The sequence below is a fragment of the Zootoca vivipara genome, chromosome 8, assembly GCF_963506605.1.
Source record: "Zootoca vivipara chromosome 8, rZooViv1.1, whole genome shotgun sequence".
Taxonomy (NCBI): Eukaryota; Metazoa; Chordata; class Lepidosauria; order Squamata; family Lacertidae; genus Zootoca; species Zootoca vivipara.
Genome location: NC_083283.1, coordinates 31,768,168 through 31,779,236, shown reverse-complemented (window position 1 = coordinate 31,779,236; position 11,069 = coordinate 31,768,168). Strand labels below are relative to the sequence as shown.

The 11,069-nt window shown below is 40.1% G+C and overlaps 1 protein-coding gene across 1 annotated transcript; it reads left to right on the top strand.

The window, feature by feature from the left end:
- Window positions 1-6,575: 6,575 nt before the first annotated feature.
- On the top strand, window positions 6,576-10,708 carry KCNB2 (potassium voltage-gated channel subfamily B member 2). The gene is made up of 2 exons (XM_060278194.1): window positions 6,576-6,620; window positions 7,604-10,708. The coding sequence occupies exons 1-2, from the start codon at window positions 6,576-6,578 to the stop codon at window positions 9,773-9,775; spliced, it is 2,217 nt and encodes a 738-aa protein (XP_060134177.1). The 3' UTR covers window positions 9,776-10,708.
- Window positions 10,709-11,069: the final 361 nt, after the last annotated feature.

Here is an 11,069-nt window from a genome sequence, read left to right as displayed (position 1 = left end):
ATGACTGGAGGGGGAAAAGATGGCACTAGAGGAGACTACCATAAAGTAGTCTGGAAAAGGCAGATGCTAAAAAGGAAGAAGAGGATTAGGAGAATTTATTATCTCCATGGACACCTCCAAAATGTCAAAGGAGCCAAGAAATAAAGTAAGGATCTTCAGCTTGCATGTACTCACTGTGGTTGCAGCTAGGAGGCCTGTGGCACAGGAGAATATGCTACAGTTAGCTTTATTCAACAAGGAATACTGCTGTTGCTGAATATATGTTAGATATCTATATATTCATGATTGCAATTACAGTGCTAAAAAGAGGCCATAGTGGTCTCCAGGATGAGAGGCCAGGATGGTATAATAGAGACATCTACTGGTAAAAATAGGGAAGCTTTCTTGGAAGCCACCATAGGGTTTACTTGTGAGATCACCTTTACTATGGTAATGACACTCCTGTTGGTGATGGGCTCAGTGTAACAATGTACAAATCCTCAGACTTGCTCTTCTGAAACAATGAAATCTATTTTTCCTTCAAGATGAGCATCACCAGGCCATGAAAAATGCAGTATGTGTAACCATAAACATGTAGAAGGATATAGATATAGCAATGCATAAACATTTCACAAAGTGTCTAAGTTCAGATAGTATGCGTTCTTTCATTTAGTCATTGACTGAAATTACTTTAGAAATATTTGCAAAATACAGTACTTTAGGTCAGAAAATAGCTTGTGACAGCTGAATTGATAGGCTAAAATATTAGGTTTATGGTCCAGTGGCATTAGGATAATGTGCTGGATATAGTGTTTCATATGAATACTAAACATAAAATAGATATGATCTCAACAAAAGGCAAGGCAGTAAGAACTAAGCTGCACAATCAACAGGATCACGGGGTACCTTCCATTGAGTAGTACCATTTCAGTCTGCAGATGTGGAATCGTATCTTTGAATACTCCTCCATATAAAGGTTATTCAGTTTTAGCCTAATGTTCCCCTTAATATGAAAGGATAACCACTCTAAAGCATCTTCCTAACTACACCTGCATTTTCCATAGCCACTGGCCTTAAAAGGTGCCATCCTAGTCAGAAACTACTTGCCAATTGCTGACTAGCCGTATATAAATTCAAAGATACTAACCAGGAATGACTGGTACAATGGGGCAGTGCCATAGACTCAGAGGCATCCTGCCTTTCTGTACAATACTATGCATATGTACTCAGAAGTAATTCATATTGTGTTTATTGGAGCATCTCTTGCTAAGTGTGCTTAGGATTGCGGTCTTTTAATATGGACTGAGAGCTTGAAGTTAACTTTAAATATTGTCAGCCAGGCAAAAGAATCAGCCAAATGTAGATTGGGAAAATAATGGTGGAGTTTTGTAGCTATCATACTTTTAAAATGTACTTGAACAAGGAAACCTGTCTGACAGATAATGACACACATTCATTTAGGACAGGTTCAAGCATAGCATGCCTATTACATTATTATGCATCTGTCAGGGCTAACAATAGACAGAGATGACAAAAATGAATGCTGATTTATGAAACCTTGAACTAAATGGGATCGTGAATGCAAAATAAGAATAAAGAGAAAATTCAAAGCCCAAGATTGAAATGATAAACTAGAGCTGTATTAATAGTGCCTATAGCAGACTAAGTACCAGTATAGTAGAGCTGGTGTGATACAGTGGATTGAAAGTTCTCATGTCAGATGTGGGAATTTGGATAGATAAAAGTATTTATGATCCAGTAGGATCTATGTTGTATTGCACCATACTCTGTATGATGCTAGGAGCAATTGTCTCCTTAAGTTCCCATTCAGTCCATGCATAAAATTTATAATACCCATAAGTCATAAGAAGGTCTAACAATAAAGATGCAGAAAATTGATACCAGTAACAGCAAAAAAATTAAGCACCACTCTTAGCTCCTTGGGGGAAGAACTGGTATAATAATATAGTTGAGATTTGCTCACCAATACAGTATTCTAGTTTAGCACCATTTTATGCAAGGGTTACTTATAGCTACTTACTTTTCTATGTAAAAGGGGAGGAAACCAATTCTATATTGTCTAGGCATCAACTCTTGTTACAATTTAAAAAGAAACAAACTGCCTTTGGTTGGAGCTGTTTTGCTTATTTGCCTATTTCCACCAATTTGACAAGTATACGCCTCATTTTTCAGCCTCATTTTCTTGTTTTTGATTTTTTTCTGTAAAAAAAGTGTTGGGCTAGATTTTGGACCAAATTATATAGATGCACACCCTCAAAATGTCATGTAACAGAAGACTAATTCATTTGTGTGTGTGTGTGTGCGCGCGTGTGCATTGTAGTAAGGTATTCAGCACCATTTTTGTGGACAAGCTCACAGTTTTTACATATAGTTATCAAAATATAGACTGAACTTTGGCATCTTTCTAAACTCCACAAATGCCATTCTGGGTGTATTAAGTCCAATGATGCAGAATATTTATGCATCTATCTTATTTAGGTGGTGGCCCCTAAACTTCCCTATGCAGCACAAAATAATAGTGAACTGGTATGGGGAAACAGTTCTATGGGATTTTTTTGGGGGGGGGGTACAAAAACACCATGTACCTCTGCAGCATTATCAACATTTCCTCATATTTGGGAGTAGTTTACAACTGTACAGATTCTAGAATGGATCTGAACAAACAAAACCTCGTCACACATAATCAAAATCACACTACAGTACTGCACAAAGTTTTCCTCTGCAATCATACGTTACTCCCTTGGAAAGCAATTATGCACAACAAACTTCCAGTGTATTGGTACCATTAGGTTGTCTCCAGTGTTGGCCCTACTCAGAGTAGACCCATTGAACTGAGGTGCCTAATTTAGTCATGCACTTTAATTACAGTGGGCGTAGGGTTAACATTCGCTACAATCCAGTGGTATGACACAACTTTTTCTTTAGGCACCGACCTATCAACCAAAAGTTAAGAGTGCATGTTATTTTATCACCAATCTATAGCTGGCAATGGTTGCCTGTCACAAAGCTTATAACACTACAGCTTTTTTATTTTTAAAAAAATCAGCAAATATTATATTAAAAATGGAGGGGGTGACTGCTTGTAATTGCTCATAATAATTTATTTCATATATTCTGCCCAGTGCTCTATTTAAATTATTTATTGATGTTTTTAAGCTTACATTTTACTAATTTCCTATTGCCAGTGTGGTATTTAGCATCTACTTTTCAATTGCTGCTATGGCATTTGGCATCAAGTCCTAATAAAGCTACTGGAGAAGCACATTGAACTTAATAGGCTTCAGCTTGGTTCCCAAGTTGTTCAAATGAGATGACTTATCTTGCACATTAAGTACCTCCTGTTCATTTATCATAATGCCATTGATTTTATGTCTAGACAGCCTCCCATTCTTCAACAAAATAAAAATTACCTCATCTGACTTAATATTTCACCATAATATTGATGATGCATAATTCCAGTGTTCATAATCCTGCTGCCATAAATTGACAAAATAGCAAGGGAAAACTATATTGTGTTTTGCTTACTTACAAATAGGCCACTAGGTTTATGAAACTAACCAAAAGCAGTATCAAAACTTTTTTTAAAAAAAAATGTCAGTGGATATATCTGAATTCTATTTTTATTTTTCTAACTTTTATAGCCCCCATTTCTTCTGTCATTGAACCCAAGGCAGCATCCATGCGTTCCTAGGTGGTCTCCTATCCAGATAGTGGCCAGCACCAAACCTTCAAAGCTTCAGCAAGGTGGTAGACAACATGGCATCCTTCACATGTTGTGGACTACACCTCTCATCACCCATTATCATTGGTCAATGGTTGAGGATGATGGGAGTTGTAGCCATGGGCATAGCCAGGATTTGGGGGAGGGGGGAGGGGATCCACCAAAGTTGTTGAGCTTTCTTTGATGCGACAGTCAATGAGTGGTACATTTTCATGGGTCCAGATGTGCTATTTTGGATTATTGTTGGTGCACAGCAGTCGGTATACCCCCATGTGCACATACCAAGGAGGAAGGAAGAGAACCCTATTGTGATATGGGATTATCCCTTTTTGTGTATGCAACTGTGTTTATACTAGGAGAGATTACAGCTTTTGATATGAGACAGAAACCCATTTTTGTTGTTCTGTAAAGGAGCTTGTACAGTGTTGTGTGGTGTAATGGTTAGGGTGTTGAACTAGGACCTGAGAGACCAGGGATCACATCCTTACTCAGCCATGAAAATCACCAGATGGCTTTGGCCAGCCTAACCTACCTCATTGGGTTGTTGTGAGCAAAATATGGAGAAGAGGAGAGTCATGTATTCCGTCTTGAGCTCCTCTGAAGAAAGGCAGGATATAAACAATGAAAAAACAAAACATATAAGTTAGTTGATCAGGAAGAATTCTGTTCTTGGGGTGGGGGGATAGTAGTTTGATTTGTACCATACTTGCTATATTTGAGTTTGAACTTCATTTTCCCAGCTCATTACATTGACTGTGTTTGAATCATCGTGACTTAAATGTGATTATATCTTGCAAATTCTTGCATAGGTGAAAGAGATGGAGGAATTTCTGTTGTACTACATTTTTATATTTCCATTCTTCCTGTTCCCGTTCTATATAATGATGATCAAATTGTTCTGTTATAGTGATGGATGTGATGAAGAAGCAAATTAGGTGCACAGGAACAAAGCCAGCTTTTAATGCCAGTTAAAAATTGGAGATGTACCAACAGAGATTCCTGAGATGTACTAAATATTTAACACTACGGAGAAAGAAAAGGGTTTTTATTCATTCACAAATTACTTCACAAAGCCAGAGCTTTCTTTGGAAATATTCCTAACACTTTCCATACTTTGGTGTCTTGTAAGGGGAATGAAACATAACTCGCAACAGAATAGATGTCTCTTCTATATGCAGAATATCCTAGTAAAACAAAAAAGTAAAATTAACCAATATTTCTCCTGACATTAAATAATCCAAGGGAAATAACTGGAAACATATTCTGCTGCCTTCTTCAAATGGGAAAGATAGATTGCAAGCCACTAAAACAATAGAAAATAAGAACAATCATATTTTGAAAGAGAGCTGCCTTGCAGTGTAACATTAATACAGTGGAGCTGCTGTGCGAGACATCAACAATACTGTACTCAGAGCTCCCCCAACCCTGATAGCTGTGGGGCTTTTCTGACATTTTTTTCACAGAGAGGGAACACTTCTGGCTCTTGCTACATGGATGCTTATTAAATTGGATCTCTGCTGGATCAGAGCAAAAACCAATCTAGCAGGGGCGGAGCAAGCGGGGGTGGGGGCGGTCCGCCCCGAGCGACGCCCTGTGGGGGAGACAGACCCTCACCTCCACCCGCAAATGCGCAGTCCGTTCGGGGTGCCACTGGCGTGCGGTGACTCCACGCGGCACCCCTTAATGGGTCGCCGTGTGTGAGCGGTGCTCTGTGGAGCCACCGCAGGCCAGCAGCACCCCGATCAGACTGCGCAAGGGCCGGATCTAGCATGTGTGCAGTCAGCACGGGGTCACGGTGACGTCACCGTGACCCCGTGCTGACTGCGCACGCACTGGATCCGGTGCTACGTAGCAACGCCGCGCCCCGGGGTGCATGGCAATTTGCCGCGCCGGGTGTCGCAGCATCTCCCTACGCCCCTGCAATCTAGTCCAGCATCCTTTTCTTACAATGGCCAACCAGATGCCTATGGGATGCCTGCAAGCCTGTTTGACTGAATTTCTCACAAGTTGAACTAAGGTCCCATTGAAATCAATGAGACAAATTAGTCATAAGACCTGTTTATTGTGGTGGGTATTAAGTTCAACTAACCCAGGCATCCCCAAACTGCGGCCCTCCAGATATTTTGGCCTACAACTCCCACGATCCCTAGCTAACAGGATCAGTGATCAGGGATGATGGGAATTGTAGTCCAAAACATCTGGAGGGCCGAAGTTTGGGGATGCCTGAACTAACCTATAGCACAATCCTGTCTACTCAGAGATAAGCTCCACTGAGCTCTATTGGACATACTCCCAGATGTGTGTGCCTGAGACCGCAGCCAATGTAGGTAGGGGCGTGGGTACTTGCCTGCACCTATGTGGTCATTGGAAACAAGATGGCTTAAAATGAACAATTTTCCAGAAATATGTATAAAAGGATATGTCTTTTTTGGTACTTCACGAGTCCAAACTGAAATTCAAGGCAGAACACAGTTTGCTTTGGTACTTTTCATGGAAAACAGAAAATTACTGTTTTCTCTGAAGGGGAGAAATTGCATTTCCAAATGCTGCACTTTGGTAAATTCATTGAGCGTAACAGTTTCTCAAGTAATCTTAAGGCTGTCCATTTTATTTCAGCTTTCAAATAATTGAACTAAGTGATAAAAAGTGAAATGTGTTGAGCTTCTTTCTCTTCCCCCACCTCTATATTCTTATGCTGTAACTGAAAATGATTTAAAGACTGTGGAATATGTCAGCTGATAGAACATTTCTCAGAACATCTGTCTTACTGTCTATTGTACACAATAGCTAGCATCTGAAATGTTAAAACTTTATGGAATGGAACATTGCAAGTGAGGCTATTGGCCTCACTATAATGTCCATTCCTGGGGCACTATATCCAAGTGCTCTGTCTCACCAGGTCAGCTGCAATGCCCCAGTGGAGCTGTATGGTGGTTAAAGTGTTGAACTACAGCCTGAGAGGCCAGGATTCAAATCCCCACTCAGCTATGAAATTCGTTGGGCACCCTTGGGCTGGTCACTGCCTCTAAGCTTAACCTACCTCACAGGGTTATTACGATGATAAAATGAAGAAGGAAAATCATGTACACTCCTTGAATGAGAGATAATTGTGTGTGTGTGTGTGTGTGTGTGTGTGTGTGTGTGTGTGTGTGTGTGCATGTGTACACATCCACAAAATATCTACCAAAACTATGCCATTACATATATTTCTCTAATTTGACAAATGTTAATTATTGTTCATCTTAAGAATATGGTCTGATTTATAGATGTGTTTGAAGTTGGTGGATTTTTGCCAAAGTCAGTATGACTTGAACCCAGACTTCACTCCCACTGATGGGAGCATCCTCTGAGCAGACAGAAGTTGAATTCTTTTGCTGATTTCTCCTCCTAGACCACAAGGTCCTATGAAAATACTATGTGACAGGTTGGAGGACCCTCCAGAACAGTGAGAAAGGTGACACTAGGAGCTGCATGGGAAAAGGGAAATTGGCATGAGTTGCCTTGGTCACCCACTTCCACCAGTGAGATTTCTCCACTAGATCAAAAGGCCAGTGGGGCAGAAGGAGCTCTTCTGTTTGCAGAGGTGAAGTTTTGATCCAACCCCAGTTGTTGTTCTCCAACTCCCCTCAGCACTAGCCATCATGGCCAGTAGTCAGGGATTATGGGAACTGTAGTCCAGCGGCATCTGAAGTGTCAGAGATTCCTCATCTCGGATCTTGCATGAACTAATCAGGGCGACTGGGTATAGCAGATCTTGTCTAATTGCAGTAAGATGAATATGATGACCTGCAAAGCTATTAGTGCACTATTTCTGAGGATGAACTTCTAATATCCATTATGATTTGCTAACCACATTTTTTTTTGCTTATTTTTGTTTTACAGATTTTGGCCATTGTGTCTATTTTGTTCATTGTACTGTCCACCATTGCTTTGTCACTCAACACTCTACCTGAGCTTCAAGTAATTGATGAATTTGGACAACTAAATGACAACCCCCAGCTAGCACATGTAGAAGCTGTGTGTATAGCTTGGTTCACTATGGAGTACCTTTTGCGTTTCCTGTCATCTCCAAACAAGTGGAAGTTCTTCAAAGGTCCATTAAATGTGATTGACTTGCTGGCCATTTTACCCTACTATGTCACCATTTTCCTCACAGAATCCAACAAAAGTGTGCTGCAGTTCCAAAATGTCCGCCGTGTTGTTCAGATATTCCGTATTATGAGGATACTCAGGATCCTTAAACTTGCCAGACACTCGACAGGCCTTCAGTCTTTAGGATTCACACTCAGGAGGAGTTACAATGAATTGGGTTTATTGATATTATTTTTAGCAATGGGTATCATGATATTTTCCAGTCTTGTATTTTTTGCTGAGAAAGATGAAGATGCCACAAAGTTTACTAGTATCCCTGCATCATTTTGGTGGGCCACCATCACTATGACTACAGTAGGTTATGGTGATATATATCCTAAGACTTTACTAGGTAAAATTGTTGGAGGATTGTGTTGCATTGCCGGAGTGCTGGTAATTGCTCTACCTATTCCCATCATAGTAAACAATTTCTCTGAGTTTTATAAGGAGCAAAAACGGCAGGAGAAAGCCATTAAACGAAGGGAGGCACTTGAGCGAGCAAAAAGAAATGGAAGCATTGTCTCAATGAATCTAAAAGATGCCTTTGCCCGCAGCATGGAACTGATTGATGTAGCCGTGGATTCCGGTAAGACTGAGGAAGCAGCCAACTCCAAGGAAACCCCCGACGATAACCATTTATCTCCAAGCCGGTGGAAATGGGCCAGAAGGACAATGTCTGAAACAAGTTCTAATAAGTCCTTGGAGAATAAATATCAGGAAGTCAGTCAGCAAGATACCAACGAAAAGCTCAACAATATTGTCACAGCCTCCAGCCCCCAACACTTGAGTGCTCAGAAACTCGAAATGTTATACAATGAAATTACTAAAACTCAGTCTCAGCCTAATCTCAATGCCAACTACCAAGGCTCGTCAGCGAAACCTCCCTTATATGAGGAGGAAATTGAAATGGAAGAGGTTGTTGGGCAAGGAGAACCATCCATGTCAGGGCCCAGAGACATAGTGACGGACATGAGAAGCATTTCCAGCATTGATAGCTTTGCCAGCTGTGCTACCGATTTCACTGAGACAGATCGGTCTCCCTTGCCCCCATACTCTGGTTCTCACCTGCAGCTAAGGTTCCCACCTGACTCTGTCCATTTGGAAGACCAAAGAGCAAAGAGTTCTCAGTTTTTATCACACACCAAGGATAAAATGTTTGCCCCCAGAGACATCGCCTTTGAGTACTCCCCAGTTGATACAGCCATGGACATGGATGACGCTGGCTCCCAGTCTCTGCTTCAAGGCCCTTTGCACTTTGACAGCTCCATGTTAAGTCCCAAAAGTTCTCTCAAAGGAAGCAATCCATTAAAAGTAAGGTCCCTTAAGGTTAATTTTAAGGAAAACAGAGGTGGCGCTCCACAAACGCCACCGAGCACTGCAAGGCCACTTCCAGTAACAACGGCGGCAGATTTCATGCAATCCACCCCTCCTCAGCATATCAGCACCATTCTCTTGGAAGAGAATTCACCACATGGCGACAGGCCCTTGCTGGGTGCTGATGCCTCCATAGTTTGCCAGAGCATTCCTAAGAAATCATCCCCTTCTCTGTTTCCAAAACAAAAGCTTTTTACTTTCCCTTCCAAAGAGAGGAGAAGCTTCACCGAAATGGACACTGGAGAAGAAGACGACTTCATGGAGATTCCTGGCATGACAAGACATGACAAAGAGCAGGATATCAAGACAAACTGCTATGGGGAAAAACACAAAGATGGGAACCATTTAACAGAAGAGCCTCGAGTCAGCTCTTCTTCCCCCAAAATATTGGGGCAAAACTGTACACAAGACATTTACTGTGTCGGGGGGGATGTAAAAGGGGACAATAGCCAAGAAGGTCACAAAATGGAAAACCACTTGTTTCCCCCAGAAATCCATACAAATCCTGGAGAAACTGGCTACTGTCCCACACGGGAAACCAGCATGTGACTAGTCAGGAGAGCAATAATGACAAAAACTGATTTCTTAAAACCACAATTAGTAATGCCTATGAACTAAAACATGGGAAGCCTCAGAAGTTAAAAAAAAATGTTATTTTTGCATGGCATGAAGAGTTGATTAGTTTAAGTACTGTTTAATTTAAAAGTGGAAATCTGCTTTTTTTTGTAACAAAAAAGGAGAAAAAATCAGTTTAAAAAAATGATGCAAGAACAGTGAGTAAAATAAAGAGCTCTTTTAGGAGCCCATATTCTGCAATGTCTGACATTTTTGGTCCTTTCACTAATGATTGTAGATAAGTTTTTTTAAAAAAATATTTTAACTTTTTTTGCTCTTGGTTATAATGAATTTTGGGAATTTGCACATGAAAGGATGAAATGCCGATGCATGTGTTCATAATGGTGTGAAACAAGGTGCTTTGAGCCTGCAAAATGCATACATTTGTAAATAGTTTGGGTTTGCGGGGAGATCTACAGTTATCAAGGATATGTGGAAAATACGTTTCCTGGGACACAGGTACTTCCTTCACAGTTTGCTGCCTGGAGGATTTGTACAGACTTATGTTGCAAAATTGCAACTTCTTCTTAAAGCATCTCACCTATCTTGCTTTCTGTTTAAAAGCTCATAAAGTATAAGCTGTTTGTTTAAGTAAATGACAGTGTTTTCTCATCTATCTGTGAAGTAAATCATAGCTCAAATTATTTTTATTTGAATAGATTTCACGGATAAATTTGCAAGTTTTGAGTAAAATTCTATTTAGACTGTGCAAGATTTAATGACCAGAAATTGAAAAGTTGATATAAGAACTGCCAAAATCAAAACAAAGACAAGGACACCATTATGTTACATAATAAAATTATTTCTATGGCAATAAAATGTGCCAAATGGCCATGAAAAAAATGATTATTTTATATTTAAAAGTTCAAAAGTCTGTATTACAGTTACAATTGCTGTATGTACTATTGTTAATATCTTATTTTTTAAAATGAAGTTTTTGTGGTTGTAAGTTTGCTTCTAAAATCTCTTTAGGAGTACTGTGGCTTTTGTCCACCACTTCTTCACCACTAGGCGCCCCAATTTTAGATAACTTATTCATTTCAGAATACCAACATGATTACTTTTTCTTGAATCAACAGACAAGGTATGCTGCTTTATGAGCAAAGTTGGAAAACTCAGAGTAGAAAATATTTTCATTGTGCTACAATTTTGCAAAAGTGGTGTTTTATACAGACTTTGCTGTGGGCAGTTTTGCTCTAGCGGGTTTTTAATATGTAATTATTGCAAT